The following is a 25,266-nucleotide window of genomic DNA, read 5'->3' on the forward strand; positions in this document are numbered from 1 at the left end:
AGGACATTTACAACAGAGAATTCTACATATTTAAGGGCTATCCCTCTTTGCATCAGAAGTAGATGACGAGTAACTCTCAAGTAATTCATATCAGTGGAGAGGCCCTGACTTAAATCTGCAACAATCATACACCTCTTCACTATCTTTGCATGATAACCTGTCATAACAGGCTTCCCCCTTCCCCAAGGTCTTTCTTTTATTTTTCTCTAAAGATCGTATTTGAGGTGATAGCTTTGGACATTTCAGGGAGTGACTCAGGTTTCCTGGATAGTTCCCCTATATACAGGAGGTACATAAGTTATAAAAAACGTGCTTTTCTGATGGTGATATCTCAAACTCACTGCTTTTATAAAGGAACCAGAGAATGAGGCTGGGCTCCTGATGGCCACTCCTCATTTAAGTTGCTTCTCTCAGTGTTGCAGTGAAAAGGAAAAAAAGAGAAATGATTTTCTTTTCTTTCCAGAGAACAAAGAAGATAAAGAGAACAGTGAGCAGGCCTGATCCCTCCTAGATTTTCCTTTACTGCTCCTAATCTGTACTCTCTAACTAAGTCTGCTTTTCTGCCCCCTAACTCTGCTTGAGCTACTTCCTGCACCTATTCTCCTCTAACCCCATGCTACTTACACTCTGGTGCTTGCCTTTCCCACAGACCGCCCTTTGTAGTTTTCCTTTTTTTTGCATTTCAGAAAGAAAGCAGCAGTGCAATGAACCAGAGACAAACAGACCTAATTACTGGGCTACCTGATACCAGCTCTGATTTTTGTGGGGTTTTATTGCTGTTGTTATTTTATAATTTTATTTATTTATTTATTGTATATTTTTGGGTGTGCTGGGTCTTTGCTGCTGCATGGACTTTCCTCTAATTGAGGAGACTGTGGGCTTCTCCTTGTTGCACTGTGAGGGTTTCTCATTCAGCTATTGAGCCTGTGCTCGAGAGCCTGGTAGCCACAACTGCTGAGCCCATGTGCCGCAACTACAGAAGCCCACACACCCTGGAGCCTATGCTCCACAAGAAGAGACAACACAGCAATGAGAAGCCCTCACACCACAAGGGAGAGTAGCCCCCACTCACTCAATCTAGAGAAAACCCATGCACAGCAACAAAGACAGTGCAGGCTAAAATAGACAAATGAAATAAATAAGAAAAATCAACACTTTAAAAAACTAAAGTAAAATAGATAATCAACAAGGACCTACTATATAGCACAGGCAACTACACTCAACATTTTGTAATAATCTATAAAAGGAAAGATGGTGGAGTAGAAGGACATGCACTCATCTTCTCCTGCGAGAACTCCAAAATCGCAACTCACTGCTAAACAACCATGGACAGGATAATGTTGGATCCCACCAAAAAAAGATACCCCAGGTCCAAGGGCAAAGGAAAAGCCCCAACAAGATGGTAGGAGGGGAAAAATCACATTTAGAATCAAACCCCATGCCCACCAGAGACACTTGGAGGGCTCAAACAAAACCGTGTGTACCAGGACATGGAGGCCCCACAGAGAATGACCAGACCTGCCTTTGAGTGTTTGAGTGTCTCCTGCGGAGTCACGGGTCAGCAGTGGGCTGCCACATGGACAGGGGCTCTGGCTGCAGCAGACTTGGGTCACGAACCATGTGGCATAAGCCCTCTTGGAGGAAGCTGCCATTGGGCCCATCACAGAGCCACCTAGCAGACGACCCAGAAACTGCAGAATAATTATACCAAAGAAATTCTTGCACTGTGAAGAAAGCTGTAGGACCCATAACAGATTTCTCAACCTGGAGATCTGGCAAAGGGACTGAGAACCTCCAGGGAATTTGACTTTGGAAGCCAGTGGGATTTGATTACAGAACTTCCACAGGACTAGAGAAACAGACTCTTGGAGGGCACAAACAAAACCTTGTGTGCAGCAGGAGCCAGAAGAAAGGAGCAGTGTCCCCACCAGTGACTGAGTTAGACTTCCCTGTGAGAGTCCAGGAGTCTCTCGCGGAAGTGTGGGTCAACACTTTGGCCTCAGGCCAAACAACAGAGAGGGAACACAGCCTCCCCCATCAACAGAAAATTGGATTAAATATTACTGAGCATGGCTCTGCCAATCAGAACAAGACCCAGGTTCCCCCACAGTTACTGTCTCCCATCAGGAAGCTTCCATAACTCTTATCCTGATTCATAAGAGGGCAGACAGAATGAAAACCACAATCACATAAAATTAACCAAACTGATCCCATGGACTACAGCCTTGTCTAACTCAATGAAACTATGAGCCATGCCATGTAGGGCCACCCAAGATGGACAGGTCATGGTGGAGAGTTCTGACAAAACATGGTCCACTGGAGAAGGGAATGGCAAACCACTTCAGTATTCATGCCTTGAGAACCCCATGAACAGTATGAAAAGGCAGAAAGATAGGACACTGAAAGAGATGGAGATGGCAAGAGTGAACATTGACATTTTAGGAATCAGTGAACTAAAATGAACTGGAATATGTGAATTTAATTCAGATGATCATTACCTCTGCTACTGTGGGCAAGAATCCCTTAGAAGAAATGGAGTAGCCCTCATAGTCAGCAAAAGAGTCCAAAATGCAGTACTTGGGTGCAATCTCAAGAAGGACAGGATGATTTCAGTTCATCTCCAAGGCAAACCATTCAATTTCATAGTAATCCAAGTCTATGCCCCAACCACTAATTCCAAAGAAGCTGAAGTTGAATGGTTCTATGAGGACCTACAAGACCTTCTAGAACTAATACCAAAAAAAAAAAAAAAAAAAAAAAAGATGTCATTTTCCTCATAGGGGACTGGAATGCAAAAGTAGGGAGTCAATCAGACTATAGTAAAAAGCTACAGTCATCAAGACAGTAGGGTACTTGCCCAAAGACAGAAATATAGATCAACAGGACAAAATAGAAAACCCAGAGACAAATCCACGCACCTATGGACACCTTATCTTTGACAAAGGAGGCAAGAATATACAATGGAGAAAAGACAATCTCTTTAAAAAGTGGTGCTTGGAAAACTAGTCAACTACCTGTAAAAGAATGAAACTAGAACACTTTATAAGACCATACACAATAGTAAACTCAAAATGGATTAAAGATCTAAATGTAAGACCAGAAACTATAAAACTCCAGGAGGAAAACATAGGCAGAACACTCTCTTACATAAATCACAGGAATATCCTCTATGACCCACCTCCCAATGTAATGGAAAAAAAGGAAAAAATAAACAAACGGGACCTAGTTAAACTTAAAAGCTTTTCCACAATGAAGGAAACTATAAGCAAGGTGAAAAGACAGCCTTCAGAATGGGAGAAAATAATAGCAAACATAACAACTGACAAAAAAATCAATCTCAAAAATATACAAGCAGCTCATGCAGCTCAATAACAGAAAAATAAATGACCCAATCAAAAAGTGGGCCAAAGAACTAAACAGACATTTCTCCAAAGAAGACATACAGATAGCTAACAAACACATGAAAAGATGCTCAACATCACTCACTATCAGAGAAATGCAAATGAAAACCACAATGAGGTCCTATCTCAAGCCAGTCAGAATGGCTACCATCTAAAAGTCTACAAACAATAAATGCTGAAGATGGTGTGGAGAAAAGGGAAGCTTCTTACACTGTTGGTGGGAATGCAAACTAGTCCAGCCACTATGGAGAACAGTGTGGTGATTCCTTAAAAAAAAAAAACAACTGGAAATAGAACTACCATACGACCCAGCAATCCCACTGCTGGGCAAACACACTGAGGAAACCAGAATTGAAATAGACACCCATACCCCAATATGCATTGCAGCACTGTTTACAATAGCTAGTACATGGAAGCAACCTATATGTCCACAGGCAGACGAATGGATAAGAAAGCTGTGGTACATATACACAATGGAATATTACTCAGATATTAAAAAGAACACATTTGAGTCAGTTCTAATGAGGTAGATGAAACTGGAGCCTGTTTTTTTTTTTTTCATTTATTTTTATTAGTTGGAGGCTAATTACTTTACAACATTGTAGTGGGTTGAAACTGGAGCCTGTTATTCAGAGTGAAGTAAGTCAGAAAGAAAAACACCAATACGTTATATTAACGCATATATATGGAATTTAGAAAGATGGTAATGATGACCCTATACACAACAGCAAAAGAGACACAGATGTAAAGAACAGACTTTTGGAGTCTGTGGGAGAAGGTGAGGGTGGGATGATATGACAGAATAGCATTGAAACATGTATATTACCATATGTGAAATAGATGACCCATCCAAGTTTGATGCATGAAACAGGGCACTCAAAGTTGATGTACTAGGACAGCCCAGAGGGATGGGATCAGGAGGGAAGTGAGAGGAGGGGTTCAGGACAGGGAGACACATGTACACCTGTGGCTGACTCCTGTCAACGTATGGCAAAAACCACCACATTATTGTAACATAATCAACCTCCAACTAAAATAAATATTTTTTTTAAGTAGGAAGTTGAGATACCAGGAGTAACAGGCAAGTTTGGCCTTGGAGTACGGAGTGAAGCAGGGCAAAGGTTAACAGAGTTGTGCAAAGGAAATGCACTGGTCATAGCAAACGCCATCTTCCAATAACCCAAGAGAAGACTCTACACATGGACATCACAAGATGGTCAATACTGAAATCTAATTGATTATGTTCTTTGCAGCCAAAGATGGAGAAGCTCTATACAGTCAACAGAAACAAGACCGGGAGCTGACTTTGGCTCATATCATGAACTCCTTATTGCAAAATTCAGATTTTGATTTAAGAAAGTAGGGAAAATCCCTAGGCCACTCAGGTATGACCTAAGTCAAATCCCTTATGATTATACAGTAGAGTGACAAATAGATTCAAGGTATTAGATCTGATAAACAGAGTGCCTGAAGAACTAAGGACAGAGGTTCCTAACATTGTTTAGGAGGCCATGATCAAAACCATCCACCAAAGTGAAATGCAGAAAAGCAAAAGGCTTGTCTGAGGAGGCCTTACAAATAGCTGAGAAAAGAAGAGAAGCTAAAGGCAAAGAAGAAACGGAAAAAGATATACCCATGTGAATGCAGAATTCCCAAGAATAGCAAGGAGATATAAGAAAAACTTAAGTGAACAATGCAGAAAATAGCGGGAAACAATAGAATGGGAAAGACTAGAGATCTCATTAAGAAAATTAGAGACACCAGGGGAACATTTCATGCAAAGATGGGCATAGTAAAGGATAGAAATGGTATGGACCATTTCCGAAGCAGTAGATATTAAGAAGAGGTGGCAAGAATACACAAAAGAATTATACAAAAGAGATCTTAATGACCCAGATAACCACGATGGTGTTATCACTCACCTAGAGGCAGACATCCTGGAATGCAATGTCAAATGTGCTTTAGGAATCATCAACACGAACAAAGCTAGTGGAGGTGATGGAATTCCAACTGAGCTATTTCAAGGCCTAAAAGATGATGCTGTTAAAGTGCTGTACTCAATATGCCAGCAAATTTGGAAAACTCGGCAGTGGCCACAGAAGCAGAAAAGGTCAGTTTTCATTCCAATCCCAAAGAAAAGCACTGCCAAAGAATGTTCAAACTATTGCACGATTGCACTCATCTCACATGCTAGCAAAATAATGCTCAAAATTCTCCAAGTGACATTTCAACATACGTGAACCAAGACCTTCCAGATGTTCAAGCTGGATTTCGAAAAGGGAGAGGAACCAGAGATCAAATTGCCAGCATCCACTGGATTATAGAAAAAGCAAGAGAGTCCAGAAAAACGTCTTCTTATTTACTGACTATGCCAAAGCTTTTGACTGTGGATCACAACAAACTGTTGGAAAATTCCCAGAAGATGGGAATACCAGACCACCTTACCTGCCTCCTGAGAAATCTGTATGAAGGTCAAGAAGCAACAGTTAGAAGCAGACATGGAACAATGGACTGGTTCTAAATTCAGGAAGGTGTCTATCAAGGCTGTATGTTGTCACTGTGTTTACTTATGTGCAGAGTACATCATGCAAAATGTCAGGTTGGATGAAGCACAAGCTGGAATCAAGATTGCTGGGAGAACTATCAATAACCTCAGATATGCAGATGACACCACTCTTATGGCAGAAAGTGAAGCAGAAGGAAAGAGCCTCTTGATTAAAGTGAAAGAGGAGAGTTAAAAAGTTGGCATAAAAGCATTCAGAAAACGAAGATCATGGCAACTGGTCCCATCACTTCATGAAAAATAGGTGGGGAAACGATGGAAACAGTAACAGACTTTGTTTTCTTGGGCTCCATAATCACTGCAGATGGTTACTGCAGCCATGAAATTCAAAGATGCTTGCTCCTTGGAAGAAAAGCTCTGACCAACCTAGACAGCATATTAAAAAGCAGAATCATTACTTTGCCAACAAAGGTCCGTCTAGTCAAAGCTATGGTTTTTCCAGTAGTCATGTAGGGATGTGAGAGTTGAACTATAAAGAAAGCTTAGTGCTGAAGAATTGATACCTTTGAACTGTGGTCTTGGAGAAGACTCTTGAGAGTCCTTTGGACAGCAAGGAGATCCAACCAGTCCATTCTAAAGGAAATCAGTCCTGAAGATTCCCTGGAAGGACTGATGCTGAAGCTGAAGCTCCAATACTTTGGCCACCTGATACAAAGAACTGACTCATTGGAAAAGACCCTGATGCTGGGAAAGATTGAAGGTGGGAGGAGAAGGGAATGACAGAGGATGAGATGGTTGGATGGCATCATTGACTCGATGGACATGAGTTGAGCAAACTCTAGCAGTTATTAATGGACAGGGAAGCCTGCCATACTGTGGTCCATGGCATCACAAAGAGTTGCACACAACTGAGCAACTGAACTGAACTGATAAGGGGAAAGAATATGAAGAATAATAGATATCTATATCTATACCAGACCAGCTGAAATGTAAAGGATGCTGATGGTGACTGGTTCTGACCCTCAAAACTTCAATCAACTGAAGCTTGGAGTCTGCCACAGCCCAAGACCCTTAATGAACATGTCTGTAAATTTAAAGTGTTAGTCACTCACTCATGTCTGACTCTTTGCAACCTCCTGGACCACCAGGCTCCTCTGTGTATGGGATTCTCCAGGTAAGAATACTGGAATGCATTGCCATGCCCTCCTCTGGGGATCTTCCCCACCTAGGGATTGAACCCGGGTCTTCTGCTATGGGCAGATTGCTTACTGTCTGAGCTACCGCGGAAGCCTGAACATGCCTGTTCCCATAGATTAAAGCTTCCCCACCTTTGTGGTTTAGAGAGACACTGCTCTGGAAAGCTGCATGGTGTTCTCCATAGTTCTGCAAGTAATACACTTTTCCTTCCCATGAGCTTTGGCTGGGTTGTATCTTCTGGCTCAACACCCACCAAGATGTAAACTCACTTTTCTGGTAACATTTCTCCATCCAGAGTTCCAACCACCACTAGATACTAATTCTACAGTCAGTCGTCTTGCTTCCAATACATGGAAATTGCCTTACCTTTCTGTGAGCAAATCTACCTAACAGCCAGAAACAGTGTCCCTATTTTATCTTGTGAAGCCAGTATGTGTCAAGGAAACTCAGCTCTGCAGATCGATCCATTGTCCTCCAGTTCGATGCCTCGTTTTACAGAACACACTTGCAAGACTTTGAGATTTTATTTATACCTCATTTCTGAAGGCTTTTGATACCTACATTAAATACACAGATTACTCATCAGTGCCACTTCTACTTTGAGGTTAAAAATCCTCCAAGTTTTTTCTAACAAAACTATTCCATGCATTGCATTTAAATATTTGACCATACGTTTATTTTGTGTCTCATCAGAGTTTAGTTAATCACACCGTTTTCCCCTGAATAATGCAGTACTCACCCCATAGGCGGAGAAGGCAATGGCACCCCACTCCAGTACTCTTGCCTGGAAAATCCCATGGACGGAGGAGCCTGGTAAGCTGCAGTCCATGGCGTCGCTAAGAGTCAGCCGTGACTGAGTGACTTCACTTTCACTTTTCACTTTCATGCATTGGCGAAGGAAATGGCAACCCACTCCAGTGTTCTTGCCTGGAGAATCCCAGGAACAGCGGAGCCTGGTGGGTTGCCGTCTATGGGTCGCACAGAATCAGACATGACTGAAGCGACTTAGCGGCAGCAGCAGCAGCACCCCATAGGCGATCTTGCCAAAACTGGATTTGACAAGGTAGGGCACAGGTGGGCCTAGGAGAAAGTCCCGGAGCATGACTGCCATCTGGTGGAGCCGAGATTCTAGTTGAGGGCACTGGAAGGAAACATCCAGCCTGAGGACAACCCGCCCACTTGAGGATAGAAGCCTGAGGCAATGCCTGAAAACAAGCAAAGAAAATGGCCAAGATGCGCCTGCGCACTGGAGGCTTCTTGGCAGACATGCCCTCTGAGCAGCCAATCCCCGAGCAGTTGGGTGGGGCCTCCTTCTCTCTCCACACCCTCCCAGCGCCTATTGGCTGGACTGCCTCGGTCACAACGCTGATTGGTCGCTTGTGCCTGACAGGCTACAGGCCGGCTGCTCGCTCTTCACTTCGCCTCGACGCGGGAAGACTCCATGCCACTGAGCGCTGAACTAGCCTCGGGCCGGGGTTGGTAGCACCGCAGGACAGCTGGGAGACTGACCAGAACGCACCCTGCACAACCCTCACAAACCCTTACCCTGACGGCTTCAAATTCCAGGGTAAGAGGCCCCAAATCCCGTCAGCTTTGAAGAACGTGGGTCCTACCTGAAGGGAGCTCGCGTCTCATCAGCTTCAGGAACTACAAGTCCCTTCACCCCCGGAAACACCAAATCCCCTAGTGTTGTGACCCTCAAATACCTAGAGTAACCCCAGTTCCCCTCAGGCTGAGGCACCCTCAAAATAGCACCCGCAGAGAGACCAAATTTCCTTAACCTCGGAGACCCTGAATACCTCAGCCTGGGAGCTCTTACAACTTTCTCCTCAAGACTCCCACTGTCCTGCCTGTTAGAGTCCTAAAGCCCCTTAATAAGAAACCTCCGATTTCCTCAGCCTCAAAGATCCCAAGTTCTCTAACCCTGCACATTCTACATCAGCCGAAACATCCCCAGTCCCCTCTGTCTGAGGATCCCAGTTCCTTCAGCTCCTGTGTCGCAGTTCTCCTCAAGTGGAGCGACTTATCCCTTAAACGTAGAACCCATGTTATGACCAGATTTTTCCGAGTTCCCAGGCGGAGATCCTCAAAATCCTTCTTGGAGAAATATTCCCTCTCCTGCACTGGAACAGAGCCCTGATTTCAGCCTGACCCCAGTCCAGCAGTTAGTGGCTTCTAGGTCTTCTCAGGACTCCCTCTGTCACCCACAGACACATCCCACCCAGTGCCTTTCCTCAGAGGGGCTGAATTGTAGGGGAACCATAGAAACCAAATCTAGTTCACATTAGGCTGGCCTGTCATAGCTGGTCAGGATCCGTCCATCCCATCAACACCCTCACTCTGACTTTCCCCACCTTCCTGCCCTGGACACTCCACCCAAGGAAGACAGACCAGGCTCTGGACAGTGGTCTGGGCTATCTCAGCACTTTTTTCTTCCACGGGCACCTTGGCCTTGAGCACTTCAATGGCCATGAGGCCGAACAGGTCTCCAGAGGAGAGCACTGAGGGAGATGCCGGGAGAACAGAGCGGAAGCCCACAGTGAGAGGCGGAGGCGGCAAAGCTGGGCTCTAAGCCAGCTCTATAGGAAGGACATGGCGCCGGTCCCTGAAGGACCACAGACTGCTTGCCTGGGCAGCTGAGTGAACTTCCCTGTGACTGTACACAGGATGGGAATGCCTGGTCCTGTCTGAGACAGTGGGGTGGAGTGGGACAAAACAGGACACTAGCATCATCAACTGCTCTGTGTCCAGGGAGAGTTAGGAAAATGCTCAGAGTTTGTTCAGTTAAGCAGGACACAGGTGGGAAGAAAAGTCTTCACCCCTGTCTCACAGAGACCATCCAGTAGCTTCAGGCTACTCCCTGCACAAAAGGTGGAAGAGAAGTCAGCTCTAAGGTCTGACATATATTAGTAAGTCACTGATGGAATCTACAATTTCCCTTAGGCAAAAGATGCTTTCAAAGACATTTCCATATACTTCACCAAGGAAGAATGGGCAGAGATGGGAGAGTGGGAAAAAATTCAATATAAGAATGTGAAAAGGAACTACAAAATGCTGATTGCTATAGGTAACAGGAAGTGCTGGGTGCCTGTGAGCCTGGGAAACATGAAACAGGTCTTCACCCTTATTGTTTACTTGGCCCTCTCTTAGGTGGCTTCTTCTGCTCACAGTTACCTTTTGTGTGGAGACTAACCTGGAGGAAATTTTTATTGTTTTGTACCAAAGTGGGGTTGACCCTGGCAGTGCAGACATCACCTATTGCCTTATTCTACATTCTTCCAGCCCATCCTACTGATTTCCCTAACTTCGTGACACTTTCCATTTTTTCTGTGCTTTTTGCCTCCTTCTTAGAACATATATCTTGCTTCTTTTCAGGTTTCAGAGCCACAAGACCAGCTTTCATGCATCACTGCAAGCAGGTCATCAAACCCCAGGTAGATGACACTGAGGATTCTGATGAAGAAAGGACACCAAGGAAGCAAGGTGAGGGGCCAGAAGGATTTAGAGTTGTCTTCAAGAAACCAGCCTGGGCTTAGGTCTCAACTGCATCTCGGCCATTAGCAAAGAAAACATAATTTTCGTCATTCTGAAGTGGTTGTGGCTGAGTATTGACATAAGCCTGAATGAAGGTGAAGGTATAGGTTTTCCAGTGTAATTCTAGAAAGTTTTATGTTTAAAATTTATCATTCTTTGTAAAAAGAATTATTTTTGTTGAACATCTTTAATGAAAGGCAATTAAACATACCCTAGGCTATAAATTCACCAAAGAGATTTCTAATACTAATCTCATAATAATTCGGTTATTGGATTAAATCTCTTAGAAGAGGAAATTATTAACATATTATGTCAAGATACATTATTTATGTGTGTATAAAAAATAACACCACTTACCCTAAGGTGAAACTAATTCTTTGTTTTGATTCTCGGAAAGGGTTTGAGAGAACTATTTATTCTCCCTGATCTTTCCCACATTTCACTGACCAGAGACAGCATCAGGTAAATAAAAAATGAAGTACAATCATTATAAAGTAGAAGTGGGCAGCTCACTTCCTCTTCCACTGCTCAGAGACTTTAGAAGAATTAATCTGCCTAGAGTAGAGAAGACAATTTAGATAGTTCTAGGATTCTCCATCTATGGATTTCTGCTCTCCCAGATTTTAAAAAATTATTTATTTAGTTTTGGCTGCACTGGGTCTTTGTTGCTGTGCAAGGGCTTTTTCTGGTTGTGGTGACTGGCTTCTCGTTGCAGAGCACATTCAGGCTCAGTAGTTTGTGACACACAGGATTAGTTGCCCCGCAGAAAGTGGAATCTTCCCGGAGGAGCGATCAAACCTGTGTCCTCTGCATTGGCAGGCAGATTCTCATCCACTGTGCCACCAGGGAAGTCCATCTGTTCCCTTAAGTTATCAAAACTAGTGTAAGAAACATGAAAACCAAAGGTTTTGACATGAAGAGAGATCCTTCATAGGGAATAATATCTCACGGTTCACTGTGCCTCTACACATCTTTACCTTGTTAATTTATGAGTGTATGGTACACTATTGCTAACTATGTACACATTGCTCTAGAACAAATCTGTAGAACTTTTTCATCTTGCATGCCTGAAGCCCTACACCTATTGAGAAACAATTCTCCAATTCTTCCTCCTCACAGACCTTTGCAACCACGATTATATTTTCTGTTTCCATGGATTTGATTAATTTAGATACCTCGTAGAAGTGGAACCTTGCAATATTTGTCTTTTTTTGATGGGTTCACTTCACTTAGCATAATATCATCAAGGCCCATCCTTGATGTGGCATATGACAAAACTCTATTTTAAGGCTTCAAAACATTCCATTGTGTGCATGTGTATATGATATATATATAAGATATACATAATCTTTACCTGCTTATCCACCAATGAACATTTAGATTGCTTCCACATCTTGCCAACTGGGAATAATGCGGCAATGACCATAGATGTGCACATGACTTATTCAAGATCTTGCTTTCAATTTTTATGGAAATATACTCTGGAGTTGGATTGCTAGATCATATGGCAGTTCTAATTTTCTGAGGAAACTCCATACTGTTTCTATAACGTTTGAAAGATTTTGCATTTCCAACAATAGTGTATAAGGGTTCCAATTTCTCCATATCCTTACCAAACTTGCTATTGTCTTTTTAGTATATTGGCCATCACAGAAGGTATAAGATAATTTCCACTGTGGTTTTAATTTGTATTTCCCTATTGATTAGTAATCTTCAGCATATTTTAATATGTTTGTTGGCCATTTGCATATCTTCTTTGGAGGAATGTCTATTCAATTCCTTCTCCCACTGTGTTAGTCAGCTCAGGCTGCCATAACAAAACAGACTACATGGCTTAAACCACAGAAATTTGTTCTCTTACAATGCTGGAGCATGGAAGTTTGATATCAGGGTGCCATCATGGTCAATCAGGTTCTCTCCCTGGCTTATAGGTAGCCTTCATATTGGTGTATGCTTATTAACCCCTTATCAGATAAATATTTTACAAATATTTTCAACCATCCTGTAGGATGTCTTTTCACTCTGTTCCTTTGTTTTACTCTGTTCCTCTGTTAAACTCTGTGTCCTTTGCTGCACAGAGGTTTTAAGATTAAGGTAGTCTCATTTGTCTATTTTTACTTTGTTACTAATACTTGTGCATTTGGTATTATATCTAAGAAATCATTGCTGATTCAACGTTGTGAAGCTTTACCCTTTTTTTTTTCTAAGAGTCTTATCAAGCCTTACATTTAGGTCTTTAATCCATTCTGAGTTGACTTTTCTTCATGATTTAAGATCTTCATTATTTTGCATATGGATATTTTGTTTCCCCAGCGCCATTCGTTACAGGGATTAAACTTTCCATGTTGTCTTGACACCCTTGATGAAGATCATGAGACCATGTATACAAGAGTTTATTTCTAGCTGTCTATTCTGTTCCATTGATTGGTATGTCTGTCTTTATGCCAGTGGGCTTCCTCAGTGGCTCAGCAGGTAAAGAGTCTGCCTTCAATGCAGGAGACATAGGAGATGTGGGTTCAATTAATGAGTTAAGAAGATCCCCTGGAGAAGGAAATGGCAACCCCCTCCAGTATACTTGCCTGAGAAATCCCCTGGACAGAGGAGCCTGGTGGGCTACAGTCTAAAACGTCGCAAAGAGTCAACATGACTGAGCGACTAAGCACGCACTTTATGCCAAAACTACACTTTTTGGTTACTGTACCTTTGTAATATGTTCTGAAATCAGAGGCCTCCAGCTTTGCTGTTCTTTCTAAGATTGTTTTGCCTATTTGGGGTCCTCTGAGATTCTGTATTAACTGTAACATGGATTTTTCCATATCTGAAAAAAATTCCATTGGGATCTTAATAGGAATTGCACTGAATCTTTAAATTGCTTTGGGTAGTATGAACAGCTTAATAATATTAAGTCTCCAAATCCACAAATGTGAGACACCTTTCTATTTACTTCTGTCAGATTCCTTTCAACAATACTTGGTAGTTTTCAATGTATAAGTCTTTCATCTCCTTATGTTTACTCCCAATTATTTCATTCTTTTTGACACTATTATAAATAAGATTATCAGGACTTCTCTGGTGGTCCAGTGTCTTAGACTCCACAGTCCAAGTGCAGAGAACTTGGGTTCAATCCCTGGTCAGGGAACTAGATCCTACATGCCACAACAAAGACCTGGCACAAATCAATAAATAAATATAATTTTTAAAAAAAATTTAAACTTAGCTCTTGACTATAGCTTTAAAAGATAAAACATAAATAGGGTTGTTTTCTTATTTTCCTTTTTGGAATGGTTGTTGTTCATTCATGGGAAGATATTTGAATATTGATTTTGTACCATGCAACTTTCTGTGCAGGTTTTGTGTGTAATTTTAAAATTTTTCTGCACATAAAATCATGTCCTCTGTGAACAGACATAATTTTACTTCTTTCTTTCCAAATGGAAGTCTTTTGTTTCCTTTTCTAATCTAATGCCCTGGCTAAGACTTCTAATATTATGTTGCATAGAAGTGTTGAGAATGCCTTTTTTTCTTGATCTTAGAAGTTTTCAGCTTTTCACTGATGACTATGATGTTAGAGATAGACTTTTCATATATGACCTTTATTATATTGCAATCACTTCCTTCTATTTCTACTTTGTTGAGTATTTTTGTCATGAAAGTCTAGTAAATTTATTAGATACTTTATGGACATCAGATGAAGCACAAATGAAGTTTCATATTTTTTTTAATTTTAATAAAATTATGTAATGCTCCCAGTGGAAGCATAGGAGTTGATGAAACAGAAATCACTTTCCATTTCTCCTTTGGTAATCCTTGTCCTTGTCACTCTCTGGCTCAGAATTCTGTGTCCTTAATTAGAATGCCCAGAGTTCGGAAACATTTACCAACCAAAACACTGATTCTCATAATTTTTCAGGTAAACCTTCTAGGATGGCCTTCAGAGGGAAGCACAGTAAACACCAGAAGGTAAATGTTTCCCAAATCCTGTTGACAAAAAAATCCCTCCTCATGGATCCAGTCCCAGGTGAGAATAGGAGAAAACACAGAGATCCCGGAGACTGCTGCCTTCCTGTCCTGAATCTTGGGCACAATGTCTGATATCATCACCATCTTTATAGTTAGTAAGACCAGCAACGATAGTAGGCTATTCTATCATTACATTATTTTCACAATATTTCAGACTTTAAGCATTTTATGTAAATAAACTTACTTAAACCTTAAAACAATCCTACAGTACCTATAAGTAGGTATATAGCTAATCACCATTATAGATCAAGAAACTGAGGTTAAAAAAAAATTTGACTATATGCATGGGATCACAGTATGGTGGTACAATCTAATCCAAAGCACCTTCTCTAATCCCAATACAAACTGGTTAGAACTTCCATAGTTTTATAAAGTCTCTTTATACATCTTTATATCATTTATCTGAGAGTTGTTTTCAACCTCAGTTCTTTTGTGCTGTGCTAGTGAGGGATATCTGAGGGATATCTAAGGGAAGCTTAAGGACATGTTGGGCAGTTTGTAGAGTGGATGGTCCAAGATGAAGGTGACATGATCCCTACCTCAGAGACTCCTACTCCAATAAGAGGAAGTAACTTGCAGCTCTGACAAGCCTCAGGTTTATGACTCAAAAACAACAAATAAGAAAATAACTGAAGGACTTCACATAGGTTACCTGCTTTTGAGTAGAAACTCATCATCTGGACATGATTTCAAATGCTCATTCTTGTAGGAGGAAGTAACAAGTCCTTCCTCTGAGCTCTGATTAGACAACTCTCCTGTTTGGAATCATTTGTTTAGCCTGCCCCTGTTTTGTAAGCTTTGAGAGCGTAGCCCATACCTGTTAATTCTCAGAAGTCCAGGCCCAGCTCAAAGCCCCTGAGGGCCCTCTGAATGTTTTGTGAATGAATGATTCCACATTTAAACATTCATCTAGGAATAAGAAAGTCAAGGAATACTGGAGATAGGATTTGTGAGCTAGACTTCAAATATAGAAGCAGTCGAGGGGATATATTGATGGCAGGGATGTATGTTCACATTCATACTGTATTAAATAGCTCACACAATGATTTGTTGAATGTTATTAAATTTCATGTCCACTATAACATTAAAAATTAGCATGTATACCAATTTATGAACCAGGAAACTGAGGAGAACCAGCTAGTTGTACAGCCTTCTTCAAGGAGAATTGATGAGGCCAGCTACTTTACTTCCAAACATTGTCTCTAGGACATGGCAACCTGCAACTTTCAGCTCATTTTCTTTACTGTTTGAATGTGTTTCTGCAGATCATCTTTTCTCTTCTCAATCTTACTGCTTTGTCACCTTATTTTCCAGATGTGTTTTGTCCCTTCTGTAATTTTCCATACTTCCTTGTCCATCAAAGGTCCACTAATTAATAGAAAACCTCACGGATTTCTCTATGAGCCCTTACCCTCTTCTTTCCCTGACTTCCAGCTATTCTCCCTGCGTTGCTTTCATTTTTATGCATAAAGTTGAAGGGAAAGAATCTTAAGATATGAATTCTAGTTTTGATTTACTACCCACTTAGGTCCTTTTTTACACGCCAGTGTTCAGAGCCCCCCCACCACCACCAGGTATTTCCAAGAATTGTCAAAGTATTAACTGAAGCCATGCATGTGAAAACACTTCATACAGTCCTAAAGAACTAAAGAAATGCATGTTATCTTTTACTCACATGTCAGAGAACAACCAGGGGACCATTAAATAAGGTATCTCGTTTGAAGAAATTGCCAGGAGCAGCAAAATTGCGAAAGAAAAGTGGCTCTAAACAGGCTCAGAAACCAGTGCCCCCTCCCAGAGAAGCAAGGACCCCTGGACAGCACCCCAGACACAAAGTCGGTAAGAGAAAATTTGGGGAGTTCCTCTAATTAGTTCCTCCAATCCCTGTAGAAAAGCTAATAAGTATGGCCTAGGTGTGGGGTGTGGACTTTGGGTAGGTGTGGGTTTAAGCTGGACTGATCTGAGACATGAAGTTAGCACTGGGACCTTGGGAAAATCTTATACATTTTCTGAGGTCCTGATCGCTCATCTGTAAAGTGAAGATACGGACACATAACTCATACAGTGTTTGGGAGCATTACATTAAATGCAAAAGTGCTGACACCTACAAGTAGTTCAACAAATCCAGCTGTGATGATAGGGACCATGCTTTGTTAGTATTTATACACAGACCTCTGCTCAATGCCTTATGTGTCATGCCCTTAACATATATTTTCTGAGTAGATGTGTCAGTGAACTATTTCCTAAGTAAGAAGTTTGGTAAGTTAAACCTACTAACAGGAAGTGCAGGAAGCTAGCACTGAACTGGGCATCTGTGGTCAGTGTGGAGCCTCAGTCTCCTGAACCTGTAGTTAAAGGGAGAAGAAACAAAGTATAGAGAAGGGACTTCCTGGTGGTTAAGTGGTTATGACTCCACACTTCCACTGCAGGAGGTGTGGGTTCCATTCCTGGACAGGGAACTAAGATCCCACATGCCATGCAGCATGGTCAATAAATAAATAATGTATCATTAAAACATAAAAATACAAAAGTAATAGTTTGAAAAATAAATGTGAAAAAGTTTTAACAAACTGTATAGATGGACAAGTAGGAGATCTCACACTTTCTGATAAAACAGGGACTAACTCTCCAGACCCCACCAGTCTTGCTTAGCTTCCGTTCTCCATCTTAGAACTCAAAAGAAAGGAGACTGAAGTGAAGAGGTACAATCTGCGAGAGAGAAAGGGCCATGTGTACCAAGAGGACAGCGAGCCCCAGGATGATGACTACCTCTGTGAGTGACCCCGCTGGCCCACTCATGGAGAAGGGGTTATGAGACCTTGGTACAATAACCTCACCTCACCATTTGGTCCCCCAGTCATCCCCTTCCTGTATGACTTGGGGTACAAGATTAAGGCCAAAGGCCGTGAATGCCCCAGTTCTTTCTGAAGGTCTTTACAACCAGCAACATCACTATACCTCCCTCATCCCTGTTGCTCTCACCTCCAGATTGTGAGGAATGTCAGAACTTCTTCATCGACAGCTGTGCTATCCATGGGCCCCCAACCTTCATAAAGGACTCTGCAGTAGAAAAGGGGCATGCCAACCGTGCAGCCCTCACTCTGCCCCCTGGGTTAAGAATCAGACGGTCGGGCATCCCTAAGGCTGGGCTTGGAGTGTGGAATGAGGCATCTGATCTGCCGCTGGGCCTGCATTTTGGCCCCTACGAGGGTCAGATCATAGAAAATGAAGAGGCCTCCCACAGTGGATACTCCTGGATGGTGAGAAATAGCCCTCTTTCCCTGTCCTCTGGCTCTAATCGCTTGTGTGTGGTGGGGGGTACTTATATCTACATGCAAGGATATGGATGGTAATGACGGTCAACAGTGACACAGTCAGCCCTGTGTACTGTGTGCACTGGGCATGAACACAGGACTTCTATCCAAAGATCAGAGGAAGGTGGGAGACAGTGGTACAGGCACACAGGACTTCTATCTAAAGATCAGAGGAAGGTGGGAGACAGTGGTACAGGCATACAGAAGTGACTCCTCACTTGTGGAGCCCTTGCCTTCAATGTGCTAATAGACTCAGACTTGAAATGATGATTAAGGAGCTTACTGTGTGGCCCAACTGGCAGTTGAATCCATGCCGGCTGAAGAGCACCAATGACAGCAGAGGGAAAGTTCTTCTATTACTTCCTACCAAAAAATAAATAAATAAAATAAAAGAGAGAAGAAAGCTTGTATCTCTTTTCTGACACTCAGGTCAACAAAGGGAGAAACAGCTACGAGTATGTGGATGGGAAGGACAAGTCTTTGGCCAACTGGATGAGGTGAGTGCAGTGAGTCTGCAGTTTGTAGATGTCGCTCCTCCCTCAAGTCCACACCCTTTTCCTTCTCAGCCTGTCTCCCTCAATAGCTTTCACATCTTCTTTCCTCTTTTCCCCCCATATCACGCTCTTTCACTTCAAAAGACATTAGAAAGAAAGAAAGAAAAATGTAACATGTGCTCTTAAAATATAAATCTATGCTCAACAAAACCGAGGTACTTGAAAACAACTTGAGGAGTCTAGATTCACCAGGGACACTTTAACTCACTTAACTGACACTTACCAAGCACTCTATGTCCCAGTTTAGACAGTGAACTTCATGACTGAAGCAGATCACACAACCCATGTCCTTTTGGAGAACATACTGAAGACAGACATTAACCAATTGATTTTAGGAATAGTAACCTTAATTTTTCTATTTTTGAATAATTGCACAGCACCAGGATAACCTAACATGGGAGACCTTGAGTCCATGTGGGCAACAACCTCCCCAGGCTCGGTTCCAGTGAGAAGTGGGCCCTGAGGCCTGAGAAGGAATGGGGGGCAGGATGGCTGTGAGCATGGCCATTCACTGAGGGCCTCTGCTTTCATCAGGGCAGGCAGAAAGTGAATAAACTATTACTGTTCTGTGTCTCAAGCTATGTCAGAGCACTCTCCATTTTTCCATGGGAGGGGGTGGGCAAGTGAATAGGACCCTGGATACAGGTGGGGAGATTGGAGAAAAGCCTCTGGAGAGAAGGCAGGCTGGGGTGAGTGCTGAGGGCTGCATGCTAACCTAGGAGTACCAAGTCCTGTGGAATGAAAGAGAACTTAATTTAGAGTTTAGAGGAACTGGAGGTCACCAGTCTTACGGACAGTCCAGGTGGAGACAAAAGCATTCCAGCCAGGGAGAGGACCGGAAACAGGATCTGGAAATAGGAATTCACACAGCCAGGTTGAAGGTGTGAACAGAAGGTCCCCATGAGGGGCGGTGGGAACCATGGTGGCCTCAGAGCCTGAAGGCAAGGAGTTGGGCATGGTCCGACAGTGGAGGGGTCTCATCACCTGTGGTTTCTTTCCCTTTCCTGGCCTTGACTCCAGGTATGTGAACTGTGCCCGGGATGACGAGGAGCAGAACCTGGTGGCCTTGCAGTATCATGGGCAGATCTTTTATCGAACCTGCCAGGTGGTCAGGCCGGGCTGTGAGCTGCTGGTCTGGTATGGGGACGAGTATGGCGAGGAACTCGGCATCATTCGGGATAGCAGGGGGAAGAGCAAGCTCTCGGGCAGGAGAGGTGAGCACCACCCCTCTTCCAGTGCCCCACCCCATCCTGGGGAGCTCCCCTGGTCCAATCCTGAAGCAGAGTCCAATCCAGTCTAAAGTCAGTCAAGTTGCAATTAAAATGCCTCAGAATTTGATTCATTTCATAAGACTGTTAGGAAAATATTTATTTTAAAAATATTAGTTCTAATTTTCAATATTTCATGCAAAAAATCTGTAACATCACCTTCTGCTGAAAGGCTTAGAAGCAAAAAGCAAGTTTTCTGGCACCTACCAGCTCTCTCCCCTTTATCAGTTTCTTCCTCATTTCCTCCATATTTCTAAGTGACATGCATACAGTGATTTGCACTCAGTTACTGTTTCAGTTTGTTGTCATGTGAGTTCATACTCTGACACAGGGCTCCATGCACTGAAACATACAGAACCACTGCCTTGGGGCAACATGGGCTTCATACCAGACAGGGGCTGGTGCTCTGAGGGAAACCAGTGCAGGAAAAGTGCCTTGGATCAGCATTAGCAGAGAGTGGGGTGTGATGGATGATGGTGGGGCAGGATCTCTGTAGAGATAACACCTGTGGATTCCAGGATTCCAGACAGGGGAGCAGCCAGTGCTGCAGCCTCAGGGCCGGGAAGAGAGGCCATGTCAGTGGTTGCAAGAGGAAGCACAGAGGGAGAGAAGGAGGCTGGATGGAACATGGAAGCCTCAGAGCTCATGTCCACATGCAGGCCCCAGGGGTCCTCCTGGGTGACACAGAACAACCATGCGGCTATCAGCTGCAAGCAGCATGTTCTCTGTGCTAAGATGATGCTTCGGTCATTTTTGGGAGGAGACAGCAACAGGGAGTCCCCTCAGAGGTCAGTTCATTGCCAGACATGAGGGGAGAGTGGGCTGGGTGAAGACGCATGGGAGTGAGGGTGGGAAGAGTCTGGCTGGAGATGTATTTTTAAGCAGGATTTCCTAGTGCATGTTAAGTGGACTAAGACTGAGTGAAATAAAAGAGGTATGAATACTGGTGAGGCTTGAGAAAGGACATGTCTATTATTTTATGATGTATAGAAAACTGAGAAAGGAGCAATTTGTGAACCAACTGGGGCAGCAGGAGCCAGAGACCTGTAGTCAGTGGGACCTGGGCCTCTTGGTCTCATCCAGTCTCAAACTCACTTCCTGCAGAGTAGTTTCTTTGAAAGGTTGCTCTTTGAACAAGGAGCCTCAAATTCAACTTTGCTCACACCTGCTCTAACCACCCCTGTGCTGCCTCCCATATGCAGAGAGCTCCAGGCCAGGTGCCCCAAACTCAATAGACCCTTTCCCCTCACAGGGAGCCATTCAGGAAGATTCCACCTAAGTCATCAAGAGTCTTATCTCTCAGTAGGGTAAAATACCTGAGACGACTGTGACATGACTTTCCATATACTTACACACAGGGAAAGGTCCCTGCAGATCCACCTCTATCAGGAGAGATGCTGCCTCTGATGCTACTGAAAGGTCCCTAGTCTGGGTGGTATGTAGAAAAGGCCCTTGATGCAAGCTTCCTGGATTTCTGTAGATGTAGAGAATAAGAATGGAATGGAAAAGTGGACTGGAAAGACACACTTGATGGGCGACAAATCATGCATTGTCAACACTAAGATGATTACTGGGGCAGGCTTTACCATGGCAAACCAGCTACCTGACTAAAATCTTCCTCTTTCAGCAGAACCAAAGCCCAAGATCCACCCATGTGCCTCCTGCTCTCTGTCCTTCTCCAGTCAGAAATTCCTCAGCCAACATGTCCAACGCAGTCACCCCTCTAAGATCCTCCTGAGGCCATCTTCAAGAGACCACCTCCAACCAGAGGATCCCTGCCCAAGCAATCAAATTCAGCAGCAGCGATATTCTGAGCCACACAGCCCGAGTGACAAACCAGAGGGTCGAGAGGCCAAGGAAAGGCCCCATCCTTTGCTGAAAGGCCCCAAACTTTGCATAAAGCTGAAGAGGATTTCAGTGGCCTCTTCCTACTCACCCAAAGGACAAATGGGGAGTTCTGAGGTGCATGAGAGAATGGCAGAAGAGCCCAGCACAAGCCAGAAACTGAATCCAGAGGACACAGGCAAATTATTCATGGGAGCAGGGGTCTCAGGGATTATAAGAGTCAAGTACGGACAGCATGGGCAAGGCTCCAAGGATACGTCAAGTATAATCACACATGAGAGGACACACACAGGGGAGAACCCCTATGTTTGCAATGAGTGTGGGCAAAGCTTCAGTGTGAAGTCAAATCTAAGTAGACATTGGAGGACTCACACTGGAGAGAAGCCCTATGTGTGCGGGGAGTGTGGGAAAAGCTTCAGTCAGAAGACCCATCTCATCACACACCAGAGGACACACACAGGGGAGAAGCCCTATGTTTGTGGGGAGTGTGGGAAAAGCTTCAGTCAGAAGTCAAATGTTGGTCAACACCATAGGACACACACAGGGGAGAAGCCCTATGTTTGTGGGGAGTGTGGGAAAAACTTCGGATGGAAATCAAGTCTCATCACACACCAGAGGACACACACAGGGGAGAAGCCCTATGTTTGTGGGGAGTGTGGGAAAAGGTTCAGTGTAAGATCAAATCTCACAAAACACCAAAGGACACACACGGGATAAGCCCTATGTTTGCATGGAGTGTGAGTGAGTCATGACCAATAAACCACATCCTAGCCACAGGAGGATTACTGCAGCCACCCCATGCTTCAGCTCTAAGGGGGCCTCAGAGCAGGTTTATGACCCATTACTGTCCCCAAAAGTATGAGGAGAAACTTCCCAGGTGGTCCAGTGGCTTCTACTCCAATGCATAGACCCATGTTCAATACCTGACTGGGGAACTACCTCCCACATGCGGCAACTAAGACACAGTGCAGCCATGTAAATAAATACATAAACAAATATTTTACAGAAACAGTGTGATGAGCACAGAATTAATTGATTAAATAGACCTTCCACTTTCATGACAGGAGAGGAGGTAGATAAACAGCAGATGGTTTCTTAAGTGTTCTGGACATATTCATGCCAATTGCCTTCATGGTTTTTTGTACTCCTCTTCTAACAAGTTTTGTCTCCAAACATATCTGAAGCCCAGACTACGTACTCATTCCCCCCTTATTACTGACAGCAGTGGGGTCCAGTGGTAGCTGAACCCCTGGGAAGGCATTATTCTGGAGCCAACTCAGTTAAGTCACCAGACAGTCATCTTCCAGGGTCCAGGGAGAGGAATCTAGGGTTTGAGACAGATTCATCAGGGAAGAGAAAACTCTGGCTTCCTGGGAAGTGTGGCCTCTCCTCCTTATAGATCTAGACTCTACTTTTTGGTCTCTCCTGGTTGACCTCTGTCTTCCTCTGACTTCTGTGGCCTCAAAAGTGAAGGCCAAGTGCACATGTATGTGTGCATGTGTGTGTGCTTCGCTCAGCCTGGGCCATTCTGGTCTCCCTTACTCTGCCTTTGCCACTTCATCAGGGTCATCACAGCATCTGGACTCAATCACAGGGGTCCAGTTCTCAGCCCTGCCCTCAGCAGCTGTGTGACATGGGCAAGATGCTCAACCTCTTCTGTGTCTCTATTCTCATCTGTGATACAGGGTGGGAGCACCAGCATTTTGGTCGGTTGCATAAGCACAGGCAGAATCTGGCAGAGGCTGGCTGAGAACGCAAGCCCCGCCATTGCTGTTATTTGTGTTTTTTTCTTTAATCTTTTTAAAATTTTAAATTGAAGGATAATTGCTTTACAGAATTGTTTTCTGCATGTCTTTCAGCCCCCACACCTTCCAGGTCTTTAGAGCTAGACGAGGAAGGGGCCGTTTAGGCACTTGGCTGCCCTGATGAGGACATGTGAGGCCAGGGTTGCTAAGGGAGTGCGACCTCCCTTCCCACCATTGCCGTTCCTACTGAGCTGGGCAGCCCCAGAACCCCTCCACACAGACAGGCAGTGCTAACAGTCATCCACCCTGTGGACAACAGAGCCTAGAGCCGCGTGTGCAGGAAACTCCTGTCCAGACCCCATCCCACCCCCCCACACGGAGGGTCCTTGAAGCCCACACAGTGGCTTCTCTAATGCACAGGTCTTGTACCTGTGCCCAGGTGCTTTGGTCAATGCTGTCGCAACCTTGAAATTCTTAACTATGGAATAGCTCATCCTTACACTTCCCTTTTATGAGTGAAGTCTGATGGACCTTGGTGCACTGTGAGCAGAGCAGATGCACACAGCACAGGCCCCAGGGGTGACTAGGCTGCATGTGGGGACAAGGTGGACACAAAGTCCGCCCACCCCCCAGGTGAGTGAAGGTGGTGACTGCACCAGGAAGCCATGCTTGCTTAGACCCAGAACTGAATTCCAACACAGAGTGGAGGCAATGGCGTTCTTAAGAGTTGACCACACCCTCCCCTCTGTGAATGACCTCTGCTCTGTCCTGATCCTTCCAGAATGGGTTCAGGAGGCTGAAGTCCCCCCAGTCACCAGAAGACACCAAGGGGTGAGTGGGCTATGGGGTGGTGGGGGAGGGAGGTGGTAACTCCAGGACTGGGGGCAATGGCCCTCAGTTCCCTCCCTGTGCCAGGCTTGTAAGGTGTCTCTACATGAACTGTGTCAGTAATAACCATCCACTATTATTTTCTCGTTTCTTTCATGCTTTCTTAAAGGAACACATTTGTCTGTAGCTTGGTTTCCCTACAGGAAGGGAAGCCATGTAAACTCCCCATCTTCCATGGCTTGTGGTTGGGGCCACATGAGTGAGAGAGAGTTAAGGGTGATGCAGGCAGAGGGGCTTCAACTGAAATACGGTGGGGACCCAGAAACTTGCAGGGGCTTCTCACCTGCATCTCCCACTAGAGCAGGGCCTAGAATCCCCTGGAAGCCTGAACAGGTCGAAGCTTCTGCCTCCCCTCCCCTCCCCTCCCCTCTCCTCCCCTCAAAAAGCTGGTTCCTGGCCCAACCCACAACACCCCCAAATCCCCCATCACCCACAGCCCTTCACAGGCCCTGCCTCACAGAAGTGGGACGGCCTGCACAGTGGTAGCGATGGTGTGTGACCCCAGAGCTTGGGGTCTCAGCTGACCGTGAGCAAGGGGGCTGGTGCTTTACACGCCTTCCCAGGCCAGGGAGATGCCAGCAGCCACAAGCCATGATCTGAAGCAGAGTTGGGGGGGGTGTTGATGTGAGCTGTCTGAGGTCCCATCCTGTCCCCATGACAGCAGCCAGGCCTCACCTGACACTGTGACTGCCCTGCATGGGCACGCAAGACAGCAGCAGTCACGGTGACAGGACAGCCAGCTGACTCCACTGCATGCTCCACTCTGACCACAGAGGCCCCGCAGCTGTACCTGCCCCACCTGGGCACTGCTCTGCTTGGCTGCCAGGGCTTGGGGACCCTGGGTGTGTAGGTGAGGGCAGAGCATCAGAGGTCAAGCCTGCTTTCAGCCTCCAGACCCACCCTGGTCGCCAGACCCATGAGCCCAACCAGTATCTGAAGCCAAGATGCCTTTGGGAGAATGACACCACAGACGCTGACCTCAGAGCTCAGACTCCTG

At 44.5% G+C, this 25,266-nt stretch overlaps 1 protein-coding gene across 1 annotated transcript; it reads left to right on the forward strand.

The window, feature by feature from the left end:
• The first annotated feature begins 9,571 nt into the window (after window positions 1-9,571).
• On the forward strand, window positions 9,572-23,268 carry LOC122690557 (histone-lysine N-methyltransferase PRDM9-like). The gene is made up of 12 exons (XM_043897482.1): window positions 9,572-9,640; window positions 10,045-10,168; window positions 10,477-10,584; window positions 14,546-14,595; window positions 16,338-16,494; window positions 17,327-17,428; window positions 17,644-17,915; window positions 18,399-18,466; window positions 19,544-19,737; window positions 21,422-21,949; window positions 22,034-22,207; window positions 23,201-23,268. Exons 1-12 carry the CDS (start codon window positions 9,572-9,574, stop codon window positions 23,266-23,268), a joined length of 1,914 nt encoding a protein of 637 aa, XP_043753417.1.
• The last annotated feature ends 1,998 nt before the right edge of the window (window positions 23,269-25,266 follow it).

Source organism: Cervus elaphus, chromosome X, assembly GCF_910594005.1.
Source record: "Cervus elaphus chromosome X, mCerEla1.1, whole genome shotgun sequence".
Taxonomy (NCBI): domain Eukaryota; kingdom Metazoa; phylum Chordata; class Mammalia; order Artiodactyla; family Cervidae; genus Cervus; species Cervus elaphus.

What these genes read in the sequence shown, in the direction of transcription:
- LOC122690557 (XM_043897482.1), top strand. Translation starts at nt 9,572, where the DNA reads ATGAGGCCGAACAGGTCTCCAGAGGAGAGCACTGAGGGAGATGCCGGG. An exon ending in ACAGTGGATACTCCTGGATG is followed by an intron (nt 17,916 to 18,398) that starts GTGAGAAATAGC and finishes TCTGACACTCAG; the next exon opens with GTCAACAAAGGGAGAAACAG. An exon ending in CAAGCTCTCGGGCAGGAGAG is followed by an intron (nt 19,738 to 21,421) that starts GTGAGCACCACC and finishes CTCTTTCAGCAG; the next exon opens with AACCAAAGCCCAAGATCCAC.